General features: G+C 68.0%; 3 protein-coding genes across 9 annotated transcripts; 1 reads left to right on the top strand and 2 right to left on the bottom strand.

Annotated features, from left to right (window-relative positions):
- Positions 1 to 364: 364 nt before the first annotated feature.
- Positions 365 to 3,465, bottom strand: TOMM40 (translocase of outer mitochondrial membrane 40). The gene is made up of 10 exons (XM_059718165.1): positions 3,385 to 3,465; positions 2,809 to 3,018; positions 2,613 to 2,680; positions 2,420 to 2,512; positions 2,247 to 2,348; positions 2,031 to 2,136; positions 1,830 to 1,952; positions 1,393 to 1,469; positions 1,080 to 1,182; positions 365 to 991 (listed from the first exon to the last, which is right to left on the bottom strand). Exons 2-10 carry the CDS (start codon positions 3,008 to 3,010, stop codon positions 852 to 854), a joined length of 1,014 nt encoding a protein of 337 aa, XP_059574148.1. The 5' UTR covers positions 3,011 to 3,018; positions 3,385 to 3,465; the 3' UTR covers positions 365 to 851.
- A 747-nt stretch (positions 3,466 to 4,212) lies between these two features.
- On the bottom strand, positions 4,213 to 18,605 carry NECTIN2 (nectin cell adhesion molecule 2). Of its 4 annotated transcripts, none has more exons than XM_059718677.1 (9): positions 18,527 to 18,605; positions 9,476 to 9,823; positions 8,883 to 9,176; positions 8,594 to 8,714; positions 8,088 to 8,236; positions 5,451 to 5,592; positions 5,163 to 5,226; positions 4,933 to 4,995; positions 4,213 to 4,839 (listed from the first exon to the last, which is right to left on the bottom strand). In XM_059718677.1, the coding sequence occupies exons 2-9, from the start codon at positions 9,723 to 9,725 to the stop codon at positions 4,642 to 4,644; spliced, it is 1,281 nt and encodes a 426-aa protein (XP_059574660.1). In that variant the 5' UTR covers positions 9,726 to 9,823; positions 18,527 to 18,605; the 3' UTR covers positions 4,213 to 4,641. The 4 variants fall into 4 exon arrangements, 3 of the variants coding, with proteins under 3 accessions (XP_059574660.1, XP_059574658.1, XP_059574659.1); XM_059718675.1 differs by lacking the exon at positions 18,527 to 18,605 and adding an exon at positions 13,994 to 14,165; XM_059718676.1 differs by lacking the exons at positions 4,213 to 4,839; positions 4,933 to 4,995; positions 5,163 to 5,226; positions 5,451 to 5,592; positions 18,527 to 18,605 and adding exons at positions 6,519 to 7,191; positions 13,994 to 14,178.
- BCAM (basal cell adhesion molecule (Lutheran blood group)) lies at positions 17,714 to 25,953 on the top strand. 4 transcript variants are annotated; one of them, XM_059718679.1, is made up of 16 exons: positions 17,714 to 17,843; positions 20,445 to 20,578; positions 21,072 to 21,288; positions 21,562 to 21,632; positions 21,703 to 21,799; positions 22,132 to 22,314; positions 22,472 to 22,602; positions 22,773 to 22,920; positions 23,445 to 23,560; positions 23,985 to 24,126; positions 24,202 to 24,323; positions 24,503 to 24,641; positions 24,742 to 24,786; positions 25,153 to 25,294; positions 25,428 to 25,539; positions 25,618 to 25,953. In XM_059718679.1, exons 1-16 carry the CDS (start codon positions 17,771 to 17,773, stop codon positions 25,621 to 25,623), a joined length of 1,878 nt encoding a protein of 625 aa, XP_059574662.1. In that variant the 5' UTR covers positions 17,714 to 17,770; the 3' UTR covers positions 25,624 to 25,953. The 4 variants fall into 4 exon arrangements, with proteins under 4 accessions (XP_059574662.1, XP_059574661.1, XP_059574663.1 ...); XM_059718678.1 differs by having other exon boundaries at positions 24,739 to 24,786; XM_059718680.1 differs by lacking the exon at positions 24,742 to 24,786.
- The last annotated feature ends 84 nt before the right edge of the window (positions 25,954 to 26,037 follow it).

The following is a 26,037-nucleotide window of genomic DNA, read 5'->3' as shown; positions in this document are numbered from 1 at the left end:
GGCATCAGGGCTGCCCCCACCATCCCGGCCCCACTTCCCCTTTCAGACTGCAAGTTGCACAACGGCTGGGGGGGGCACCGGATGGCACTGAGACAGCTGCTCCCCACAACGTGAATCCAGCCAGAGCAGCCACCAGCTGAGCGCAGCACCAGCCCCAAGGCCCACCTGCCTGGGTTCTCTGCGGGGGCGGGGAAGCTGAGACCAGACGGGCTGGGGCTCTGTCCTACGTGGCTCCGAGCCCCTCCTCAGGGGCAAGAGCCCCTCAGCCCCCGAGGCAGGACCCAACTGCATGCGCAGCCCAGAGCTGCCCAGACAGGACAGGGATCCTGGTATTTCCCCGCTGCAAGGCAGACAGATAGCAGCGCCAGAGGCGCGGGTGATTTATTAGGACGCGCGTGACACAGGTGCACACACATGCGCGGCACCAACATGGGGGGCATCGTGTACAAGACCCTCTGTCCCATAACTTATGCACATGATTCACAGCAGTCCCAGGCTCTGCTCACAGGGGCCAGGCAGGACCCCTGGGCCTGAGTTCTTGCAGTACTGTTGTGGGGGTCATGGCCTGGCTCCCCCCGAGGCATCTCCTGGTGCGGCCTCAGGGCCCATTCACATCTCCTCCCGCCCCTGCAGTCCCCCCGGAGGTCCTGGCCCGCTCCCGCGGCTCAGCTCAGGGACGGACCACACCACAGACGGTTCCTGAGGCCGCAGCGCCCCCTGGCGGGGAAAGGGGGGAGCACAGGGAAGGTGGGGCTGGGTCCAGCAGCCCCCAGGCCAAAGGAAGACAGGCGATGGGGCTCCGATGCCTGGGTCCCGCCGGCCGGGGGGGGCGAGGAGCAGGAATGGGGGCTCTAACCGATGGTAAGGCCAAAGCCACACTGGAACTTGCTCTTGCGGTGGTTGAGGAAGGCGCCCATGGCCAGCGTTAGCGGCAGCGGCAGCAGCTTTTTCTCCAGCACCGCCCCCACGATCCAGTTGCTGTCCACAGAGCCTGCAGGGGCAGGGGGCAGTGAGGTTGGGAGTCATGGCTGGAGAAGTGGGGGTCAAGGGGTCACACTAGGGAGGATTGGGGGCTGTACCTCTAAAGAGCAAGTTGGCCTTGGGCAGGTCCAGCTGGTACCCAAACGCCACACTGGTGTCCTGCATGCGCGTGCTGGCCTCGAACTCCACCCCAACCTGCAGCTGGGGGTGGGAGGCAAAGGTCAGCAGAGCCCAGGCCACCCCACAGCTACAAATACCACCCAGGAAGCCATGCTGGGCTGGGGCCCCCAGAGCACGCCCCTCCCCTCCACTCCTATCACCAAGCGGTAACGATCTTGTTCAGGTGTGTGACCTGCTCCCCCCCCCCCCCGCAGGGTGCGATGGGAAGCCAGGTGTCCGGGCAGTGCCTACCTGGTCGTTGGCTTTGTGGTAGTAGGTTGCATGAGCTCCAGCCTGCCCCACCGTCAGGGTCCCGATCCAGTTCGGCGCTAGGAGCAGGGAGAGCAGTAGATGGGTCCGGCTGAGCCCAGGGTGGGAACCCAGGTGCCTTAGGCCCACCCCATCCCGCTAGACCCCACCAGCCCCGAAACAACCCAGATGTCCTGGGCCCCGGCCCCAGGAGACCCCACACGTCCTGGCTTCCAGCCCCGCCTTGCTTCAACCCCCCCAGCCTCAAGTGAACCCAGGTGTCCTGGCTTTGAATCCCCTGATACCAAGAGAGCCCAGGCATCCTGGCACCCAGCTCCCCCATCCCCAAGAGACCCCAGGCATCTGAGCTCCCAGGCCACGCTGTGGCACCCCAGCGCCCCCCCACCACAGGAGAAGGGAACGCAGACATGTGGCTGTACCCGTGTACTTCCCAGCCAGCGACGTGACGGTGCCCTCCTCGCCGGGGCGGCGGTGGTAGACCAGCTCCCCACCCAGCGCCAGGCCGGGTGTCACGCTCTGCAGGTAGTGCGCCACCAGGATACCTACAGGGAGATGCCATTAGGGAGGCTGACTAGGGAGCAGAGGGGCCCAACTGAGATGAAGGGGGGATGTGGCCTCACCGGAGCCCACCAGCACGTCGGGGTTTCCGAGCGTCACGGCAGCCGTGAAGTCAGCGCCGCGAAACTCGCCATCTACCTGCCAGTTCACGAACTTTGACTGCTGCGTCTGCAACAGGGGAGGGGGGTCAGGGCAGCCCAGGACCCCCCAGAGCAGGGTCCAAACTGCTCCCCCCCCCGCAGCAGAGCAGGGCCCAGACATCCGGGCCCGGGGCACACCTGAAAGGCCAGCTTGGAGCGCAGACGTGGCGAGAGCTGGTGGATGACCTGTGCGTTGAGGCTCCCGCTGTTGTCCATGTCGCCCACGAGCACCGGGAAAGCCTGGGGGGACAGCGGCAGTGACCCTCCGCCCCAGACCGCCCCCGCTCCCCGCTCCTGCCCCCCGTGCTCACCTCAGTGGGGCTGAGCTGCTTGGTGCCCACGTAGGTGGCTCCAAAGTGGTAGTTGGAGTCGCCGACGGTGCTGAGCACCACGGTGTGGTTCACCTGGGGGAAGGGGGTGTCGGGAGCTGCGCCACGGGCCCTGCCTTGGACCCGCACGCCCGACTCAATTGCCCCACGGACCCCCTCCCCTGCGCAGCCTCACCTGGAAGTGGTTGCTCAGCCCCTTGTTCACCGTCAGCTTCACACCCTCCATCTGCACCGGGAACAGCTCTGGGGGGCGGGGGGGGTATGAGCGCTCTGCGCCCGCGGGGCCCCGCACCAGGGCCCGATCCTGCGCTGGGCGCTGCCGGGGCACAGACCGCAGGGCCCGCTCCCACCAGCCCTGGCCCCGCACTCACCCTTGCACTTGCGGTGACACTCCTCAAAGGTGCCGGGGTTGGGCAGCTGGTCCGTGCTGGGGCTGGGGGCAGCGGCGGGGGCGCCCAGCCCGCTCACGGGGGGCAGCGTGAAGCCGGGGGGCAGCGACACCAGCCCCGGGCCGGAGCCGGGGGCCGGCGCGGTGGGGGGCGGGGGGGAGCTGGCGGCCAGCACGTTGCCCATGGCGGGGGCTGCGGGGGGGAAGGGGATGAGCGGGGGGGGGGGGCTACCGCCCGCTCGGCCACCCCCACCTCCTGGCAGCACGTGCTCCGGCCCCGCCCCCTCGGGATCACGTGACCCCGGAGTCTCCCCCCCCCCCGCCAGGACCCCGATACGTGACCCCATCACAGCCCCCTCAAGAGACACGTGACCACCCAGCGCCCCCAGCGCCACGTGACCCCGGCACCCCCGGGACACCGGGCCCACGTGACCCCAACACACCCCCAGGCCTCAGCAGCACGTGACCCTAGCACAGCCCCCACCCCCCCAGTCCCACGTGAGGGCCCCCCATTACCCCCCGCCGGGTCTACCCCCCCCCCAGGCCGTCCCGCACTCACGCGGCAGCGGCGGCAGCAGCAGGGGCCGGAGCCGGGAGACAACCGAACGCGCCTACCGCGCAGCCCCGCCCTCCGCGCGCCGCCATTGGCCAGCCCCCCCCGGTCCCGCCCGTTCCAGCCTCTTCCGCCCCGCCATTGGTCACAACCCGACTGAGTCCTGCCCACTTCCTACGGTGTTCCAGTCCTCATGGGCCGCCGCGCGGCCAGCTCCCACCTCTTCCGGCCTGCCCGGCCCCGCTATTGGGCAGCTGGGCGCCAAGGCCCGCCTCCCCCATGCCTGCCTGCCATTGGGCATTAATCAGAGCTGTCCTAGCCCTTCCCAGGGGCGGCGTGTGCCCATTGGTCGATGCACCTCTGCGATCCGCCCCTGCGCCTTGCTCCGTGCGCCCATTGGCCGCAACAGCCCGAGGCGGGGCCAGGCCCTCCGCGCCGATTGGCTGGTCGCTCGACGGGGCGGAGTTCACAGCCCAGGCTTGGCTGCAGGCGCAAGGTCAGGGCGCCGGCGCGGTCCCGGCGTGCACCGCGGGACTACAGAGACGTCGAGGGCGCGCGGCCAGAGCGCTGCTGCGGCCGCCATGCCGGGGGCGGGGCCTGGAGCCAGCCCCCCCCCCCCCCCCCCCACCAGGGCCCATCTCCTGTGCTAGGCCCTCCCCTCTGAAATGGTAGTTTCTAGGCGCCCCCCGCTATCCGGTGGCGGTTTCCAGCCCCCCCCTATGTCCAATGACCCCCCCCTCCCCCCCGCAAAAGGGGAGGGCTCCCTACTCCCCCCTGGCACCGTGCCCCAGGCACACACACCCCCCCCCACCCCCCCACACCATGAGGCTGTGGCTCTGGCAAACCTTTATTTTAAGAAAACGCAACAAATACAAAAACAAGGTAAAGCCCAGAAATGACCCGTGACCCCGACCCTGAGTCACCCCACGGGGCCGGGCAGCAGCAGGGCAATGGCTTCGGGGGGCGGACGGCCCCCCAATAGTGTTTGCAAAGGCACACGGAGGGGGGCACCGACCACAGCAGCGAGGGCCCTGGCCCCGGGCAGGACCGGTCAGCCCCAACCCAGCAGCGAGAGCCTGAAGCCCCAAAGGCACCAAAAACCCAGGAAGCAGCAACCCCCCCCCGGCCACGCAGGGGCGCTGAGACCCGCACGCTGCGAGGAGCGCAGGGAGCAGCAGCTGCTGCACAAGGCACAGGCCCGGCCCCCGACACGAAGCACGTTCACAGTGTCTGGGATCAGGATCAGGCTCGGGGCGGGGGGTGTCAAACGTACATGGCGCGGGACATGAAAAAGGGGGGGTCGCGCTCGCGCGGGGGGGCCGAGGCCTCGTCATCCACCACCACCAGCGCGTCGTAGATGGGGTTGATCTGGTCCAGGCAGGCGTCAGCCAGGCCGGGTTCGGGCCCCAGCTCCGACTCCGGCTCCTCCAGTGTCGGCAGCTCGTGGTACCGCGGCGCAGCCTGCAGCCGGGGGGGGGGGGTTAGGACCCGGGGACCTGGGACCCCATTGGTGTGTGTCACCCCCCCGCCCCGCCAATCCTCCTCAGGACTCACCGGGCCGTCAGCAACGCTGGGCTCGAAGTACGGCGTCTTCAGCTGCTCGGGCGCGGGGGGGGCCTGCAGCGGACAGGGGTGTCGTGAGCAAGAACCCGGGCATCCTCCCCCCCTGGGCCGGGAACAACCCGGGCGTCTGGCTGCAGTGTCCCTCACCCCACCGCCCCCGAGCCAGGGGGGCCCCAGGCGTCCGGGCCCCAGCACCCCCCACCCTGGGGTCAGGCACCTACCAGCTCCACGTCCTCCAGCTTCATGCAGGGCGGGGGTGGCTTGTAGGCCGGGGGCCCATCCAAGCTGGGGGTAGACAGAGGTCAGTCCTGGGGCCGTAACCTTTGACCCCTGCCCTGCAGCAAGGTCTCCCCAGGCCCCATCCTCTGCACCCCCAAATCCAACCCCTGCCCCCCACTGCCCCGCCCACCTGCCCACCCCACCATGGCTCCAATCCCAGCCCCCAGCACCCCCTAACCCTAACCTGCAGCCCTGATCCCAGCCCCCCACACACCCCCAGCCTCGCTCACTCGTCATCCCGCTCCGTCCGGTCCTTCTGCTGCTGCCGGCAGATGAGGACCCCGGTGGCCACGACTGCCACAGCCACGACTGCCGCGATGAGGCCCCCGATGATGCCGCCTGTGGCTCCTGCACCGTCTGTGTTGGGTTGCGCTGGGGTGGGACACATGATAAGTGAGAGGGGAGCCACAGCTCCCTTGCACCCATGACCCCCCCCATGGCAGAGTCAAGAGCATGAGGCGGCCACCAGGGGTCACTGCTGCTCCCCCGGCCCCCACCAGGGGTGGCTGGGTCAGGACCCGCCCTGGCTTTAGCCCCAGAGCAGGCAAAGGACCCAGGCATCCCAGCTCATACCCCCACCCACCAGGCCCCCGCTCCTGGCCCAGGGAAGGGAGAGACCCAGGCGTCCGGGCCCTCCTCCACGCTCACCCCCCAACCCCTGCTGGTGCAGGGAGGGGGCCCAGCAGTCCTGGGGGGCGCTGCTGACACAAGAGGTGGAGGCAGGGTGGTGCGGTGACATCACAGGAGGGGTGACGTCACCTGGTGACTCAGGCACCGAAACTGCCCAGCTGTGGGGGAAGGGGGAGGAGAAGTCGAAGCCGAGTTTCACTCTATGCTCGGATTCCTGAACGCCTGGGTTATTTGTGTATCTGCATGCAGGTGTGCTTGCGTGTGCCCCAGACACCTGGGTTCCGTGTGTGTGTGTGTGTGTGTATTTGTGTGCAGGTGTGTTTGCGTGCATGTGTCCCCGGACGCCTGGGTTCTGCATGTGCAGGTGTGTTTGTATGTGTGCGTCCCCGGACGCTCGAGTCCCCCCCCTTCAGTGCCCCCAACGCAGCAGGGCTCACCCAGCCTGCCCGCCACTGCGCTGGGCACGGTCCCCCCTTATCTAATCACCACAGGGACAAAGTCCAAGTCCCGGCTGCTGCCGGCTACACTCCCCCTCCCCCCCCCAACATGACCAATGCATGCCCCCCACCCCCAAACCACCCATGAACCGGCGCAGAGACTGCAGCCCCCCCAGGCGGTACAACCCGCTCCCCCGGCACTGCGACCCCCATCAACGAGAGCAGCCGAGCTAGGACGAAGGCCTTTTATTGCACGTGAAGTGGAGACACCAATGACCCCCAAACCCTGACCCCCGACCAAAAAGCAGCTGGTACGAAAATAACCTCTCCCCTCCCCCCCGCCCCCCACGGAGCCCCCAGACACAAGGGGGTACCCGGCCCCCCCGGCCCCCACACAAACAGACATAAATAAAACAATCGCCCTGGATGCCTGGGTCCCCCCCACCCCCAAACCCCAGAGTCTCTGCCCCTGCGGGGGGTCAGACGTAGACGGCCGTGCGCGAGATGACGGAGCCGTCGTGCTGCGACTCCATGTCGTCCTCGTCAGGGAGTCCCAGGGGCCCCCCCATGCGCAGCATGGGCCCCACCTCGTCCAGCCGCTCTTCCTCCTCCTCCTCCTCCTCGCCCCGGGGGGGGCCGGGGTAGCCGTAGGGGCCAGGGGGCGTGGGCTCGGGGCTGCGGGGGGGGGCAGGGGCCCCATTGCCGTAGGCGCGGGGGGCCGGGGGGGCCTCATAGGTGCCCTTGGCGGCAGGGGGGGGCCCCCGGGCATGGCGCCGGCGCAGCAGCAGGACTCCTGCCGCCCCCAGCAGGGCCAGGGCCAGCAGCCCCCCCACGACGCCCCCCGCCACAGCCCCGGCCCCGGCCCCCGCGCCGGCCTCCCCGCTGCGCCGCAGCGCCGGTCGCTCTGCAGGGAGAAAAGACCAGTCAGGCGGGCGGGCGGGCAGAGGCGTGGCCAAGGGGTGCCGGGGGGTCCTGGGGACCCCGGGGGGCCAGAGCCGGCTCCTGGGGCTAAGGGGGGCTCCCCCATCTGCATGCAGCTCACGGCCCCTGGAGCATGACCCCCGTGTCCCACAGTGCACCTGGGGAATGGTACATACCAGCCCCTCCTTCCACATGCATGGGGAACCTCACCATGCTCCCACAATGCACTGGGGCAACGGCGCAAGCCAAATCCTCTCCTCCCACCATGCACTGGGACATCTGCTCCCACAATGCACATGTGCCCCCCCTCCCCCACGTCACAATGCACTGGCGCAGAAGCACAGCCCCTACAACCCACAATGCACCGGGGCAGGGCACAGGCCATCCCCACCCCCTCACTATGCACAGGGGCACCCCCCATTCCCATAGTGCATCTGAGCACCATGCCCTAACTCCCACAATGCACTTGGGCAGTGGCGCAGGCTATCCTCTCTCCTCCCACAATGCACAGGGGCACGTCACCCCCACTCCCACAATGCATCAGAGCACTGGCTCATGCCAGCCTCTCCCCTCCCACAATGCACTGGGGCACCTCCCTCCCACTCCCACAATGCACCTGGGCACTGGTGCAGGCCAACTCCTTCCTGCCGTGAGGCACCAGGGCCCCCCACGCAAACACCCACAATGCCCCAGGGCACCTCACCTTGCTCTTGCAACGCACCTTGGCAGCAGCATGCACCAGTCTTTCTTCCCACAATGCACTGCTTCCCCCTCCCCCTGCTCCCATACGCCCTGGGGCACCGACCCCGGGGCCAGAGTGCCCCCCGTGACCCCAGGCGCCGCAACCCCGCAGGGTCAGAGGTGGGGCCCGGCACTCACCGCGCACCAGGATGAGCTGCTCAGCTGCGCTGGTGCCGACGCGGTTGGAGACGCGGCAGACGAAGGTCGTGTTCACAGACGCATCCACGGAGCGCACCAGGAGCTGCGGCCCGCGCACCTCCGCCGCCGGGGGCAGGGGCCCGCCCGCGCTGCGGGGAGGGGAGGAGAGGGGAGGGGGTCAGAGGACCCAGGCGCCTGGGCTGCCCAACCCCGGCTGTGAGCCAGCCCCGCTCCCAGGCGCAGGGAGGCCCCAGGCGGCGGGGCAGCCCTCCCCCCAGCCCAGGACTCAGCAGGGCCAGGAGTGGGTCCTGCCCAGGGCGGGCAGTGGAGCCAGCTCAGCTCCATCCCAGCGCCACGGGGACGTCCCGGCTCCCAGGCAGGGATGTGGCAGGTGTGGCACCCCCCCAGGTGGGTGCAGGTGTCCGAGCCCCGCATCTCACCCCCCAGTGCCAACACCCCTGGCAGAGAACCCAGGCATTCGGGCCCCTCCCAGTGCCCCCAGTCACCTCGTGCTCCAGCTGTACTGGGAGGGCGCAGGATTGCCCTTGGCGACGCAGGTCAGGATGGCATCACTGCGGCTCAGGTACCAGTTGTCATCATAGCCGTCAATGGTCACCTCAGGGGGGTCTGCGGAGGGGGGAGGCAGTCAGACCCTGTCGAACCCACACGTCCGGCCTCCCGGAGCCCCTGCGCTCACCCCCCAGACCCCCCCCACCCCTCCAAGAGAACCCGGGGGACCCCGCAGGGCCACCCCCTTCCCCCACGGGAACCCAGGCGCCCGGGCGGCAGACTCACGAAGCACGGAGAGGACGACGGGCAGGACCTGTGGCTGCGACAGCGCAGGGTGGGTCACAACGCAGGCAATGCTCTGGCCGTGCGCGGCGCTGCTGGGCACCATGTTGTACTGGCTGGCGACGGTGACGGTGCCGTCGGACTGCGGCAGCTCCGTGGCGTTGGCCGAGCCCAGCAGGCTTGAGCGCCAGGTCACATTGGCGGCCGGCTTCGCCCCAGCCGCAGTGCACACAGCCACCGGCGTGGACGCGCCTCCGGCACGCACCTCCCGCGACTCCGCTGAGATGCTAGGCCGTGCTGCACCGGCACCGCAGGGGTTAAACTGCAGCCCAGGAGTCCCATATCCCCACCGGATCAGGCCTGGATCGGGCCGTGTCCCCCAACCCCCCACGCCACCCAGGATGAGGCCAGGATCAGGGCCCCCTGTCCCCATACCCACCCCCACAAGGACTGGGGCCCCAGCCCCCATCAGGACCAGGGCTCCCATATGCCCCTAGGGCTCCCACATACTCCCATAGCCCCCAGGCCCCTGCCCCCACAGCTCCCCAGGACCAGGGCCCCCTGTCCCCACGCCCCGCAGGATCGGGGCCACTCACCAAGCACGAGCAGGCGGGTGACGCCGTCCTCGTTGCCGTGGGGGAAGGTGGCGAACTCGCAGGTGTAGGTGTCGTCGTCCGACGGGATCAGCGGCCCCAGGACCAGGCTGGGCTCGTCCAGCGAGGGCTTCAGGAAGCGCGCGCGGCCGGGGGCACCCTGGGGGTAGCTGGGCCCCAGCGCGGGATGGAAGACAGCCAGGCTGGTCTTGCGGGGGCCCGCGCCGCGCAGCCACGTCACTTGGCTGACCATGACCCCGGGGCCAGGTGTCAGGCGGCAGGGCAGCGTCACCTCCTGCCCCGCCTCGGCCACCACCTCGGGCCGCACCTTCACCCCCTGCGGCAGCGACACTGGGGGGCGGGGGGGGATGCGTCAGGGTGTGCTGACACAGGCATCCAGACCCCCCAGCCACACACGCCCCCACCACCTAGGAGAGACCCCAGGCATCCAGACCCCCCTTAACCCCCCACCCCCGGGAACTAGCTGAGACCCCAGGAGTACAGACCCCCCCTTGACCACTCGCCCGACCCAGAGCCTGGAGAGAACCAGGTCATCTGGGCCCCCACCCCCAGAGGACCCAGGCGTCCGGGCTGCGCTCTGCACGTGTGAAGGCCGCTCCCAGGCCTCCAGGAACAAAGCCGCCTTGTCTGCCCGGCGCAGCCCCTGCAGGGGGAGGGGGCGCCTGGCACTGGCCCAGACCCCCTGGGAACGGCACGGGAGACCCGCGAGGCGCCAAGATCTGACAAGCTCAACACGCCGCAGCGCTGCCCAACGCCACCCCACGGGGCACAGGACCCAGGCGTTCAGGCCCCCACCCCCCTGCCCCAACGCCCCAGAGAACCCAGGCGTCCAGACCCACCCCCCATTGTCCAGGCACCGGCTGCACCTGGTTCCTGTTTGTTCTGGACAAGCTGTGACCCCCCCGTGCACATGTGTGCACAAACCTACTGGGCTCAGCAGCGGGTGGGGGCACGGGAGAAACAACAGCTGGGCCCAGCCTGACCTGGCCCCACAGGGAACCCAGGTGTCCGAACTCCCGGCCCTGCTCTGCCCCCAGCCCAAGAACGCAGGCCTTGGGGCTCCAGGCCCCAGCCCCTCCTCCTCCCACAGACAGAGCGAACCCAGGCGTCCGGGGCCAAACCCTCCCCATCCCATGCTGAAAGAGCCCTTAATTAGAGGCCTTTACTTAAGCAGCTAGGAGTGGGATCACCTGCCCCGTCTGGGCCAGAGCCCCGTCATCAGGCCCAGGAGTGCATGCCCCGGCCCCAGCATCCCTTAATGGGAAGCGACAGGGCCGCGCGGGCGCTGTGGTGCCGTCAGCCCGATGCGAGAGCATGAATGATGGCCCAGGTGGGGAGGGGGAAGGGGGGAATTGGGGCCAAGCTGGGGCTGGCAGAGACACCTGACAGCCAGCCGTATCCCAGGGGTCGTTACACCTATCCCAGCACCCACCCCAGAACCAGCTGCATCTCAGTGCAGGCCGGGGCGACCCTGCACACTGAGCCCCCGCCCCCCCAAGCCAGCCGCAGCCCAGGGGCTATTATACCAGCTGTAACTGTACCATACCCCAGAGCTGGCCGCATTTCAAGGGGCGCTACGCCCAGCCCTCATGTGACACCCCAGAGCCAGCAATATCTCAGGGGACTTGCTATACCCTGACCTGATGTCCCACCTCAGAGCCAGCCATGTCTCAGGGCCATGTTACACCCAGCCGTAACATACCCCACCTCAGAGCTGGCTGCACTTCAGGGGCTGCTATACACAGCCCCGATGCCCACCCCAGAGCCAGCCGCATCCCAGGCCTGTGACACCAGCCCCAATGCCCACCCCAGAGCCAGCCGCATCCCAGGGCCTCTGTTACACCTAGCAGGTCCCAAACTCCCAGCCTTGCTGAAGGGTGTTGGGGGGGGGGGGGGGGCGCGGCAGATCACCCCCTCCTCAAGAGGAAGGAGCTGAGGCCTGGGCCATACCCGCTGCATGTGGAGAACGGAGACGCCCCAACCCCGGCTCTCACCCCCCAGCCCTCCACATCCTCCCTGGAGATGCAGCAAGAACCCAGGTGTCTGGGCGGCACCTCAGTCCCCAGAGACCCCAGGGGCCGCCCCAGGGGTAGGGTGGGAGGAGGTGGAAGAGCATGGAGCTGCAGCCCCGCCTCACTGGCGCAGGGGAAGGAGCCGGGGCTGCGCTCAGAAGTGGGTCAGGCGGCGTGGGAGCAAGGCAGACGGCGGCACCAAGGCAGGCGGGGGGGAAGCACCTGCAACCCCCCGGAGTCCTTACATACAGGAAAGCTGAGGCACGAAGCGCTGGGGGACCTGGCTAAGAGGGTGTCTGGACCGAGCCCCCCACAGCCCCCACCCCCCTTGCACAGCCAGCATAGAAGCCAGGTGTCCGGGCTCCCAGCCCCCTGCTCCAACCTAGCAGACCACCCAGGCCGTGGCGGCGGGGGAGCAGAGAGCCCAGGTGTCCAGGCTCCCAGCACCCCCTGCTCCAACTCCCTGCCCAGAGCCGGGAGAGCACCCAGGCGTCCGCAGGGAGAAAGGGTGGGGGCCACGGGAGGGCGAGGAGAGACAGGGCTGGGGCCTGCCAGACACTGCAGCCGCATCCCCACGGGAACCAGGAGTCCGGGCTCCCACCCCCAGCCCCTGCAGAGGAACCCAGGAGTCCTGGTGCAGGCAGACCCCGAGACCCCAACAAACAACCCAGGCGTCCGGCCCCCCAGATCCCACGCTGCCCCTCTGGGAGCAGGCGTCCGGGCCCGGCCCAGGGCACAGCACCCAGGCATCCAGGCGGGCGGGCCCTGCCAGGCCTCAGGAATGCAGACAAAGGCCCAGCGCCGCGCAGGGATTACGGCTGGTGGGGCAGGGCTGGACGCCTGGGTTTCCGCGCTGGGGGAGGGGCGGCCGCACCCTCCTGCCTCAGTTTACCGCACTGGAAGCCAGAGCTGGCCCAGGCTGAGGGACCTGAGCCCCCCGCCAGGCCCCTGCAGGGATGCACGCATGTGTGTACAAGTGCTTGCATATGCGTGCACAGGCACAGGCACACACGTGCACACAAAACACGCGTGCCAGGCCAGAGGCACAATCCCAGCTTTCCATCCCTTCCTCTGCAGCTGTTTGGGCATGCACACAAGTGTGTATGTGTGTGTGTGTGTGTGTGTGTGTGTATGCGTACGGGTGTGTGTGCGTGCATGTGTGCACACGCGTGTGCCTGTGTATGAGGCTATGTGCATGTGAGTGGACGCGTCTATCCATGCACATGCAGAACCCAGGTATCTGGGACACACATGCACAGACACACACAACCCAAGTGTCTGAGATGCACACACGCACAGAACCCAGGTGTGCAGGATACACATGCGCGCACACACACACAGAACCCAGGTGTCCAGGGGTGCACCCAGCTGGGCAGCGGGTCCTACAAGAGGCAGCCCCACCCACCCCACATGCCCCGACCCACTGCACCCACACGTAGGCACACACGTGTGCACCCTGGGACAGACAAGGGGGTTTCCCTCCCCAGAGATGAGTCATCTGCACCAAGAAGAGGCTCCGGGGAACCCCGGGGGCCTGATCTACTGGGGCAGCCCTGCCCCCACCCCTGCCCCAGTTTCTCCACCTGGAGTAGCGCCCATTCGGTGCTTCTGGGCTGGACCAGGCCCTGCTGTGGCAACATCCTGTGCACACTCCTGGGAGTTGGCCTGTACACACATGACCCAGATTTGTACATGACCTGCGTGCACACACACGTGCACATACAGGTGAACCGCAGCATTCACCTCCATGGCTTGGATTTGCACACACGAGTGTGCGCACAGTGCACAGGAAGTGCCCGAGTGCGCCCGTGCATGCGCATACAACCACGCCACAGTACATGCTGCCATGTACACCCATGCACGAGGGCTATCTGGCACATGGCTGCACATGCCACTGAGTACACGCAGACACACGCACATGCAGCTCCCTGCACACACATGTGCAAGCACACCCACCACCTCCTCAACAGGCAAACATGGGCACGCATGTGTTAAGGCACACCTAGGTCCGTGCATGGGCGCAGCTCTCTGCACACACGTCTATGCTCACACCTGCTGCTGCACACATGCCCCCGCCCCCCGCACTTGCGCACGGGTCTCATGCTCCCTGTGCCCGGCTCTGCAAAACCCCCCGAAATCACCCGGGGCCCCGAAATCCCCGACCCGGCTGGAACCGATGGGGGGGGGCAGGGCTCCTGATCGGGGCCTCTCCCAGGGAATTCATCCCCCTCTTCCCGGCAGGGGCGGGGCGGGGACGACACCTGTTCCCGGTGGGGGAGGGGGACACGGGGCGGTCACGGACACGGGGGGGGGGCCGCCCGGCCCCCGGGCGGCCCACGGGGGAGGGGCCGCAGAGCACCCCCGCAGGTGGAGGGAGCCGGGGCGGCGGGGCAGGGCAGCCCCCGCCGTGGGAACAGCCCCGCCATGGGAGCGGGGCACCCGGGCGGGGCCGGGGGGTCCGGAGCGGCGCGGGGGGGCCGGGTCTCACCGTGCAGCAGCGCGGCGGCGGCGGCCAGGAGCAGCGCGGGGCGGGGGGAGCCCATGGGGGGCGGGATCGGGGCCCGGCCCGTCCGCGCGTCCGTCGTCCGTCCCGCTTCCGCTCGCGCTCCTGGTCCCGATCCCGATCCCGGCACCGCCCGGCCGAGGCCCCGCCCCCCGAGCGCCCCGCCCCCCCACGTCCCCCCGGGACCCCTCAGCGGCGGGGCCCGAGCACCCCCTGGCGGGCGGCCCCGGCCCTGCAGGTCACCGGCACCGGCACCGGCACCGGCACCGGCGGGGAGGGGGGGCAGCCAGGAGGGAGCGGGCTGCGGTGGGGCAGGGACAGGTAAAGGAGGTCGCTCCGGCCGGGGGGGTCCGTGCATGGGGGTAGGGACACAAACCCCCGGCTTGGGGGAGTAGGGACAGCCCCGAGCACCCCGATCCCTGCCTGGGGGGCCGTACAGCCCCGAGCACCCCGATCCCTGCCTGGGGGGCCGTACAGCCCCGAGCACCCCGATCCCTGCCTGGGGGGCCGTGCAGCCCCGAGCACCCCGATCCCTGCCTGGGGGGCCGTGCAGCCCCGAGCACCCCGATCCCTGCCTGCCTGGGGGGCCGTGCAGCCCTGAGCACCCCGATCCCTGCCTGCCTGGGGGGCCGTACAACCCTGAGCACCCCGATCCCTGCCTGGGGGTCCGTGCAGCCCCGAGCACCCCGATCCCTGCCTGCCTGGGGGGCCGTGCAGCCCTGAGCACCCCGATCCCTGCCTGGGGGGCCGTGCAGCCCTGAGCACCCCGATCCCTGCCTGGGGGGCCGTGCAGCCCTGAGCACCCCGATCCCTGCCTGTCTGGGGGTTCGTGCAGTCCCAAGCGTCCCATCCCGGCCGGGGAGGTCTGTGCAACCCCGAGCACCCCCATCCCGGCCGGGGGGGGGTTGTGCAGCACGGCGCAGGCCGGTACCAGCGGGGTCCTAGCCCCCCCACCCGGCGCCCGGCGCGTGCGGGGAGGGGGAGGATTCCCGGGATTCCTGCACGTGGGGCGGGGCCGCTGCAGCCCGGAGAGACCCACCCCCCCGGGCAGGGACACCCCCGCACTCCCCGGACCAGCCAAGCGGGGGCGCTGCGGACACCCTTACAGCGCGGTTACACACGCACACGCAGGAGTGCAGCCAGGTGCACACCCCCCATACACACACACACAACCCAGGCGTCTGACACAAGCACACACGCAGACGCACATGCACACGTATATGCAGAATCCAGGCCTCCAGGACACGTGCACATACACGTACCCACACACACGGAGACCAAACCCAGGCGTCCAACGCACGCGCGCGCGCACACACACACGTATACACAGGACCCAGGCTCCAGGACACAAACACACACACACCTATACACGGGACGCAGGCTCCCGGACACACACACACACACACACACACACAGGACGCAGGCTCCCAGACACACGCACAAGCACACGTTTGCACAGGACACAGGCTCCCAGACACACACACACATGCACACAGGACGCAGGCTCCCGGACACACACACATAGGGCGCAGGCTCCCAGACACACACACACACACACAGAAGACGCAGGTTCCTGGACACACACGCTCACACACACACACACACACACACAGGACGCAGGCTCCCGGACACACACACACACGCGCGCGTGCACAGGACGCAGGCTCCTGGACACACACACACACACACACACACACAGGACGCAGGCTCCCGGACACACACACACATGCGCGCGCGCACAGGACACAGGCTCCCGGACACACACACTCACACACACACACACAGGACGCAGGCTCCCGGACACACACACTCACACACACACACACAGGACGCAGGCTCCCAGACACACACACACACACACACACACACACACACACACGTATACACAGGACGCAGGCTCCCAGACACACACACACACTCACACACACACATACAGGACGCAGGCTCCCAGACACGCACACGTATACACAGGACGCAGGCTCCCGGACACATACACATGCACAGGACACAGACTCCAGGGGACACACACGGACACACACACACACAGGGCGCAGGCTCCCAGACACACACACACACGCACACATATACACAGGACACAGGCTCCCAGACACACACACACATGCACACAGGACACAGGCTCCCGGACACACACACACACACGTATACACAGGACGCAGGATCCCAGACACACACACATGCACATGCGCACACACACACACACACACACACACACACACACACAGGACGCAGGCTCCCAAACACACACACACGTATACACAGGACGCAGGCTCCTGGACACACACACACACACACACGGGACGCAGGCTCCCGAACACACACACACAGGACGCAGGCTTCCGGACACACACACACACATACACACACACACACGGGACGCAGGCTCCTGAACACACACACACAGGATGCAGGCTCCTGGACACACACACACACTCACACACACACACAGGACGGAGGCTTCCGGACACACACACACACACATACACACACGTATACACAGGACGCAGGCTCCCAGACACACACACAGGACGCAGGCTCCCAGACACACACACACACACACACACACATACAGACGCAGGCTCCCAGACACATGCACACACACACACACGCAGAAGACGCAGGCTCCCGGACACACACGCACATCCACACAGGACGCAGGCTCCCAGACACACACACACACATGCACACACACACACACAGAGGACGCAAGCTCCCAAACACACACGCGCACACACACACACACAGAAGACGCAGGCTCCCGGACACACACACACCCACACACACACAGAGGACGCAGGCTCCCGGACACACACACACACATACACACACACGTATACACAGGACGCAGGCTCCTGGACACACACACACACACACACAGGACGCAGGCTCCCAGACACACACGCACATCCACACAGGACGCAGGCTCCCAGACACACACACACACATGCACACACACACACACAGAGGACGCAGGCTCCCAGACACACACGCGCACACACACACACACACAGAAGACGCAGGCTCCCGGACACACACACACACATACACACACACGTATACACAGGACGCAGGCTCCTGGACACACACACACACACACACACACACAGGACGCAGGCTCCCGGACACACACACTCACACACACACACACAGGACGCAGGCTCCCGGACACACACAGACACACACACACACACACAGGACGCAGGCTCCCGGACACACACACACACACACACACACGTATACACAGGACGCAGGCTCCCAGACACACACACACACTCAGACACACACATACAGGACGCAGGCTCCCAGACACGCACACGTATACACAGGACGCAGGCTCCCGGACACATACACATGCACAGGACGCAGACTCCCGGGGACACACACGGACACACACACACACACACACACGATTAGGTGCTGCCCGGGGAACAAAGGCGCCGGCAGGGGGGTGGGGGGGACAGATGGGGGCGGGGCCCGTGCCCCCCCAGCCCCGGGAGCACCGGCTCAGGCCCTTGTCTCCCCACGGTGACCTTTGCCCCCCAGTTTGGGGACGGAGCCCTGGTCCCGGCACACGCGCTGTCCGGGGCTCCCGGGGGGGGTCGCGGCCTCGCCGCGGTTTGCTCTGGGACCCCCACCGAGCCCTCTATGGCCCGGGGGGCGGGGCGGCCGGGGGCGGGGCGGGCCGGGGCCGCCCCGAGTTACTTGGAGCCGGTCGGTCCCGGTCCTGGCGGCGGCGGCGGCACCATGGACACCTCCGCGCGGCCCCGGCTCCGCCCGCCGCTCCCCGCGCTGCTGCTCCTGCTGCTGCTCCTGCCAGGTGCGCCCCCCGCCCCCCCGGGGTCCCGCTGCCGCCCGGGGCCGGGCACCGACAGCACTGGGGGAGGGGGCAGGGCCCCCGGAGCAGGGATCCAGCCAGGTCCGGGCGGGCAGAGCCCCCCCAACAACCCACAACAGGATTGGGGCGGGGGGACCAGCTGTCCGGGTCCCGGCCTCCAGTCCCCGCAACCCCCAACACCCCCCAGCCGTCCGGGTCCGGCCCCCAGCCCCCCCAACCCCCAACACCCCCCAGCCCCCAGCAGTCCGAGTCCCGGCCCCCAGCCCCCCCAACCCCCAACCGTCCAGGTCCCGGCCCCCAGGACCCCCAACCCCCAGCCATCCAGGTCCCGGCCCCCAGCCCCCAACACCCCCCAGCCCCCAGCCGTCCAGGTCCCGGCCCCCAGCCCCCCCCCAACCTCCAACACCCCCAGCCCCCAGCCGTCCGGGTCCCCGCCGCCAGCCACCAGCCGCCAGCCCCCCCCACAGCCGTCCTGGCCGCTGGCCCCCTCGAGCCCCTCCCCCCCAGGACCCAGGTGCCCCCCCCCGCCCCCCCAGCAGAGGAGCCGGCCCGGGCCGCGCCCTGCCCGCTCCGGAATGCCGGAGGCCGCAGCCCCCTCCCCCCCCGCATTCCTGCCCCTCCCGCGGCTGCGGGGGACGGGCAGGTCCCGGCCTCTGCCCAGATACCAGCGCCCAGGTGCGTCCAGCCTGGGGGGCCAGGTCCGGGCACGGTTCAGGCCTGGCGCCACGCCGGCCACTCTGTTTGCGCCCCCCCCCCGCAGCTGCGCAGAGAACCCAGCGCCCGGCTCCCAGGAGACCCTGCTCCAGGGTTGCAACCCAGGTGCCGTGTGGCCCTGCCAGGCCCGGCTCTGCACCTCAGCACAGGGAGCGAACCCGGGCCTACCCCCACCCCACAGACCCCGCTCTGGGGCCAGAACCCAGGAGAGACCCCAGGCATCCAGGCCCCCACCCGCCATAGACCCCTCCAGGCCCAAGGTCAGGGAGGGAACCCAGGTTTCTGGCCCCCTGCTCTGACCCCCCAGGCCTCGCTCGGCGCTGGACAGAAACCAGCCTCCCCCTCCAGCCGGACGGGGAGCCCAGGCGTCCAGCCCCCCGCTCACAGCTGGAGCCCCCAGGCGTCCGGGCCCTGCAGCCGGACAGAGCGCAGGCGTCCGGGCACTAACGAGCCCCGTGAGGGGCCGCAGCCCTGGCCGGACGCGCAACACATGGGAGGACAGTCCTCTGCCACTGGCTATTTCAGGGCTGCTATTAATAGTGTGCCCTCAAGCTGCTGCACTCTCAGGGGCTGCACATGCAACACGTCTTGCACGTGCCCACCAGGCCCCTTGCACATACATGTGCACTGGCCCAGGTCCCTTTGCACATGCATGCACATGTGTGCACACTCCAGGCCCCTCACACATCCACACACACATGCAAGCCTTCCCAGCCCCCTGCATACATGCCACACACATGTGCGACATGCGCCCCGGGCCCTTTACACATGCACACACAGGTGTATGCCCCAGCCCTGCCCCTCCCCCAAGCCTGTAGGCACCTGTCACTGTTTGCGGAGGGGCTGGGCTGGGCTGGGAGCCCGGACGCCTGGGTTCTGCGGCTGGCGTCTGGCACGGGGGGGCTGGTCTCCTGCACCAGATGCTCTATCCCGGTGCCCCGCGGGGCTGCACTAATGAGACTGATCTGTCACATGCATGCACGCAGGCGTACCCCCGGACACAGGTGGGGGAGGGACAGGGCCCAGCAGAGAAACAAAGGGCCTGAGACCCCCCCCCACTGGGACACATGTGCATGCACACGCCATTGGGTATTGGGGCACACGCATGTGCCAGCCCCGTAAGACAGGAGGGCTGAGGCGTGTTGCAGGAGTGTGTGTGCGAGCCCAAGCATGTCTCCAGCACATGCCGCACCCGCAGAGGAGCCAGCAGGCCTGTGCTTTTGGGCACAGACCATGTTTGGCGTGTGTGTATGTGTGTGTATGCACACGTGCAAGGGACCCAGCCCTGGAGACCTGCCCCTTCACTGTGTCCTGAGTGCATGTGTGTGTGTGTACATATGTACAAGCCTGCACGTGTGCACCAGGAGCCTGTGAGTGTCCATGTGTATGCGTACACAAGCCTATGCGCGTGTGTGCAGGAGCCTGTGAGCAGCTGTGTGTGTGCAAGCCTGTGAATGCCTGTTCATGCATGCTCATGTGTGCATGAGCCTGTGAGCATCTGTGTGCACACATGCAGAAGTTCATGCATGTGCCTATACGCTATGCATGCAGGAGCCCATGTGCGTATGCATATGTGCAAGAGCCTGTGAGTGTCTGCACATATGCAGCAGCCCATGCTTGTGTGTGCATGCAGGAGCATGACTGCTGTGAGCATGTGGGGGGGGGTCCATTCTCCATGTGCAGCGCCCCCCCTCACCTGCCCATCTGTCCCTGCCCCCACTCATTTATCCTGGAACAAAGCCATGGAGCCAGATCCCACACAGCTGCGTTCCCTCCCACCCCGTCTTCCAGCCTCGACTTGCAGGGGTGGGCAGGCAGAGGCTGCAGAACGCCGCCCCCCGGACTGACACCCCCTCCCCACCCCTGCAGGCACCCGGGCGGCGGTGCAAGTGCAGGTGCAGGTGCCAGCGCTGGTGGAGACAGAGCTTGGCGCCCGAGTCACCATACCCTGCAGCTACAACGTCTCGGGGCGCGCGGGCCCCCCCCTGGTTGAGTGGTTCATCGTAAGTATCCCCATGCACACGCACATGTGCTGGGGGAGCGGGGCTGAGGCACACACATGCAGGAGGAGCTGGGCACCAGGGCCCCCCCATGCACACATGTGTGCAAGGTGCACCAGGAGCTCCTGACCAGAGAGGCCTGTGTGGGATGGGAGCCAAGCCTCTCCCAGCTATATGTATATGTGCAAAAGGGGCCCGGGCACATGCATGTGCAAGGGAGGAGCAGGTCTATTGAAGTGGGGCTGGCTCTTTGATTTGGGGAAGGGAGGTGGTATCCAGCATGATCCTGGCACATGTGTGCAAAACTCATCGCATGCATGTGCAACCTGTGAGATGAACACATGTGCATGACTCCTGGGGTATGCACATCTGCACGTGAGCAGAGCTGCAGGGGTGTGGGAATCTCCACACATGCACGTGCCAGGCGGAACTGTGCACACACACATTGGGCACACGTGTGTGTGACAGGCAGGGACTGACAGTGTGTGTCCCGCAGACAGAGCGCAGTGGGGAGCGGCGCCGCGTGGCCTTCACCGAAGGCGGCCGCAGCGCAGTGGACACAGGCACGGAGTACACAGGGCGCTTGGTGCTGGACCCCCATCATGGGCTGGAGCTGGAGGCTGCCAGCCTCGCCGACGAGCGCGTCTTCTCCTGCCAGGTCACGGCCGGCACCGCCGGCAGCGCTGAGGGCACTGCCCAGGTCCGCGTCTATGGTGAGGACCTCCATGGGCAGCGCCCCCATAGCAACCGAAGCCCATACAGCGACAATGCCCAGTCCCGTATAGCCCCCCCACCAGCCCCACAGGGCAGCCCGGTCCAATACAGCAGCACTGCCTGGTCCTATATCACAGCCTGGTCCCATACAGCAGCACTGCACAGTCCAGGCCCATGCAGCTGCCCAGCCCCACGTAGCTGCACAGTCCATATAGCTGCCCAGTCCCATACAACACCCGGCCCCATCTCACCCACATCTCTCCCCACCCCAGCCACTCCCGAGCCCCCTGAGGTGCGTGTGAACCCCTGGGCGCTGTCGGTGACAGAGTCGTCGGCATCAGAGGTGAGGGGTTGGTGGGGGAAGGGGGGGAGGCAGCAAGGGGGTTTGGGGTGACACTGGCCTGTGCCCCCAGGTTGCCACCTGCATCAGCCGCAACGGGCACCCGCTGCCCACCCTGACCTGGTCCAAGGACGGGGACCCCCTGGACACCCCTCCCGAGCGCAACGACGGTACATGAAGCTGGGCTGCATAGGGAGGGGGCTGCCCCTGAGCCCTGGACTGTCCCCTGACCCCCATGTGGACCTTCAGAGCTGCCCCCGACCCCTGGGCCACCCCCGACCCCCTGCACTGAGCCCCGGAGCTGCCCCCTGACCCCAGGGCCTGCTCCCTGACCTCATGTTGACCCCTATGTGCTGCTCCCTGACCCCTTGGGTGACCCCTGAGCCCCTGAGCTGACCCCAACCCCCATGTGGGCCCTGGTGGGCCGCTTCCCTGATCCCCTGGGCCAACCCCTGGCCCCAGGCTGCCCCCGGCACTGACCCCTGCCCCTGGCCGCCCGCAGAGCTGTACGCGGTGCTGCGCAGTGTGCGCGAGGCCTCGGGGCTGCGCTCCGCCTCCAGCACCTTGTACCTGCGGCCGCGCAAGCGGGACCGCGCCGCACGCTTCCGCTGCCACGTGACCTTCCCGCGCCCCCACGGGCCCCCTGGCCGCACCGCCTCCAGCCCCTTCACCCTGGTGCTGCACTGTGAGTCCCTGGGCCTGCAGGGGAGGGGCCTCGTGGAGGGGGCGTGCCCTGGTGGGGGGTGGGGGTACCTGGAGTGGGAGGGGCCTGGTGGGGGTGTGGTCTGGCATGGGGGCACCTGGATTGGGGGCGGGGCTTGTCACTCTGGCCCCACCCGCAGACTACACGGAGAACGTGAACTTCACCCTGGAGTCCCCCCACGGTGGCATCACCAAGGAGGGGGATGACGTGGTGCTGCGTTGCCACGGCGACGGCTACCCCAGCCAGGCCTACACCTTCAACACAGTGGAGGTGATGGGGCGGGGCCAGAGCACCGGGGGCGGGACTAGGGGGTGGTGAGGCTGGGCAGGATTGAGGGGCAGGGCTAGGGGTGGGGTCAGGGCACAGGGGCGGGGCTAGAGCATAGGGGCATGGTGGGGGGGACAGGGGTCAGCTGGCTGCAGTGACCTCTAACCCCACAGGGCCGTGACCTGGGCACGAGCGCGGACGGGCGGCTGGCGCTGCCGCGGGTGACGCGGGCGGACACGGGCACCTACCGGTGCCGTGTGCTCGACTTCGACAGCCCCCCCGAGGTGCAGCTGGAGCGGGAGCTCAGCTTGCACGTGCACTGTGAGCCCCCCGCCCCATGGCATGCTGGGATACGTGCCAACCCCACCTGCGGCATGCTGGGAGGGGTGTCCACCCTGCCCAGGGGCATTCTGGGATACAGCACAGACCCTGCCCCAGGGCATGCTGGGAGGGACACCGACCCTTTCTCAGGGCAGGCTGGGAGGGATGCCAACCCTGCCCCGGGGCATGCTGGGATACTGCGCCAGCCCCACGCTGGAGCATGCTGGGACAGCTGCCAACCCTGCCCCGGGGCATGCTGGGATACCGCGCCAACCCCTGCCCCAAGGGATTCTGGCATACTGCGCCAGCCACTGCCCCCAGGCATGCTGGGATACTGTGCCAGCCCCGAGTGCCCCGTGGGACACCGGCAGGCAGGCCAGCCCCGCCCCAGAGGCTGCTGGGAGAACATGCCAGCGCCCTTCCCCTTGCCTGCTGGGGTGCCCCAGGGGATGATGGGAGATGCGCCAAACCCTGTGCCCCGGGGGGACGTTTGCTGCCCCCCCACCCACTGACCTGCCCCCCAGACCTGGACACACCGGTGCTGCAGCCCAGCAAGATGGCCACCGTGCCGCTGGGAGGGGACCTGGAGCTGCGCTGCGCCGCGACCGGCTCTGAGGCCCCCCAGCTGGCCTGGAAGAAGGTGCGTGGGGGCGGCTGGGTCTGGGGTCGGGGGCAACAGGGACCAGGTACAACAGGGGCCTGCACTGGGATGCAGCTGGCTCTGGGGTGGAGCATGTCAGGTGCTGGGCATAACAGGGTCCCATACTGGGATGCAGCTGGCTCTGAGGTGGAGTGCATCAAGCACCAGGTGTAACAGGGACTCAGCCGTGAGGTGCAGCTGGGTCTGGCAGGGAATGCCCCAGGCGCTGGGTGTAACAGGGCCCTGGTCCTGAGATACAGTTGGCTCTGGGGTGGAGCACATCAGGAGCTGGGTGTAACAGGGCTTCACACTGAGATGCACCTGGCTCTGGGGGGGAGCACATCAAGCACTTGGCATAACAGGGCCCTGCCCCAAGATGTGGCTGTAGATCCAGCCCTGGGCCTAACCGGGCACCTCCCTGCAGGGGCAGGACTGGCTGGGCCCGGGCCCTGTGCACACGCTGCGCACGGTCTCCTACAGCGATGCCGGGCCTTACACATGCGAGGCAGCTGTGCCCAGCGTGCCCGGGCTGCAACGCAACGATACGGTCCACATCGTGGTAGAAGGTACCGGCCCGTGGCAGGTGGAGTACTGGGGGGGGGGTCCTGGGGATCCAAGCCCTGACTCTCCCCTGCCCCCAGGGCCGCCCAAGATGGAGGACCCAGAGCCAGTTTTTGGTCGTGAGGGGGACCTTGTCCGTCTGTCGTGCCAGGCTCAGGGGCACCCCCTGCCCCACATCACCTGGAGCCTGCATGACGTCACGGTGAGCAGGGGACACACATGTGCACACGCACACCAGGCCCGGCCCTTCCAGGTCCGGGGCAGGCAGCCTGGGTGGCCTATCAGGTCACAACCCACCCCCCTCGCACGAGGGCCACCCCCATGCCAGGCCCCAGTGCCTCGCACAGGGGCATTGACTACCACGTGTGCACACGGGCACAGCCAGAGGACAGCGGCGCTGAGGGCCATGTGAACAGCACTGTGTGGGTGCAGATGACACCTGAGCTCGCTAATGATGGTGTCCGGTGCCACGCTCACAACCGCTATGGCGAGGCCGAGACCAGCTTCAGCCTCCGCATCCGTAAGTCACTAGAGGTTCCTGGGGGGAAGGGGGGGTTCCTGGGGCAGGGCGGGCATTGACCTCCAGCCGCGCATTGACCTCCCCATCTGTCTGTCAGTAGGGAAGATCACGTTCGTGCCCACTGTGCCCACCACGCACCCCACAGGTGAGGGAGTTGGGGGGCTGGGACCTCTGCATCCCTCTCCTGGATGCCAGACATGAGTGTGCTAGAAGGGACCCAGGCATCTGGGGAGACCCCTCCAACCCACATCAGAGGGGAGGAGACCCACCCTCTTCCCCGGTCTCCACAGAGGAAGTGCAGCAGGGCAAGGAGGGGACCCAGGAGTCCAGCTGACCCATCTTCATAGTGGGGGTGTGCAAGGGGCAGGGAACCCAGGCATCTGGCTAACCCATGTCCCTGTAGAGGGGGTGGAGGCAGCAGGGGGCAGGGAACCAGGCATCTGGCTGACCCCTACCCCCACAGCAGGGGGGGCAGGGAACCCAGGTGTCCAGCTAACCCGTGTCCCCGCAGGGGGGCCCTTGGCCGGTCCGGGGGCTGCAGTAGTGGCCGTGGTGGTCTGCGTCCTGGTCCTGCTGCTTGTTGTCGGCTGCTTCTACGGGCTCCAGCGACGCCGGCACCTGCCGTGCAGGGGGGGCGGCGAGAAGCGCTCCCTGTGAGTCCCCCGACCCCTTCCCCTACCCCACAGATGTCCCCACTGTGCTTGGGGGACAATGGCCATGGCCATGGCAATGCCCTCTGCTCCCCCATGCGGGCAGGGGGTCTGACGCCCCCCCCATGTCTGGCAGGACCCCCAGGGCCGGGGGGGTCACAGCACCAGGGGGGGCCACGGAGCTGCGGCCGGATGGGACAGAGCAGAGTCGGGGGTTGCTGAGCCCAGGGGGGGGGCCTGGCCCCGAGGTGAGTGTGGATTTGGGGGGCTGTAGGGGGGGGTCTGGGGGTGAACCCATCCTGACTCTTCCCCCCCCACACACACAGTGCTGAGACTTCCCCAGAGCGGCTGGGATAAGGAGGAAGAGAAGACTCCATCCCCCACACTGCACCCCGTCCTATTGGCCTCGCTGACCCACCCCCACCCATCTATCCGTCCTGCTGTCTGGGGGGGGTCCAGGTAGTCATCACACTGGTTTCACTGGGGGGAGTGAGGGGAACCCAGATGTCCTAGCCCCTCCAGCCCCCCACCCCCTTCCCCCACCATTCCTGGCTGGTGGGGAATGGGGGGGCAAGGGGACCCCCCCACTACCCTGCCAGCCTGGGAGGGCTGGTTTGGTGGCGGGGGGCACGTGCATGTAGCCAATAAAGAGCTGTCAGCGATCCCGGCCCTGGCTTGGTCTGTGCCCCCCCCAGCTGGAGGGACAGGGCTCCGATCCAGCCACTGCCCCTTCCTGGCTATCAGAC

Source organism: Alligator mississippiensis, chromosome 15 (genome assembly GCF_030867095.1).
Source record: "Alligator mississippiensis isolate rAllMis1 chromosome 15, rAllMis1, whole genome shotgun sequence".
Lineage (NCBI taxonomy): Eukaryota > Metazoa > Chordata > Crocodylia > Alligatoridae > Alligator > Alligator mississippiensis.
Note: the sequence above shows the minus strand (reverse complement) of the source record. Positions and strands in the feature narration are given on the sequence as shown.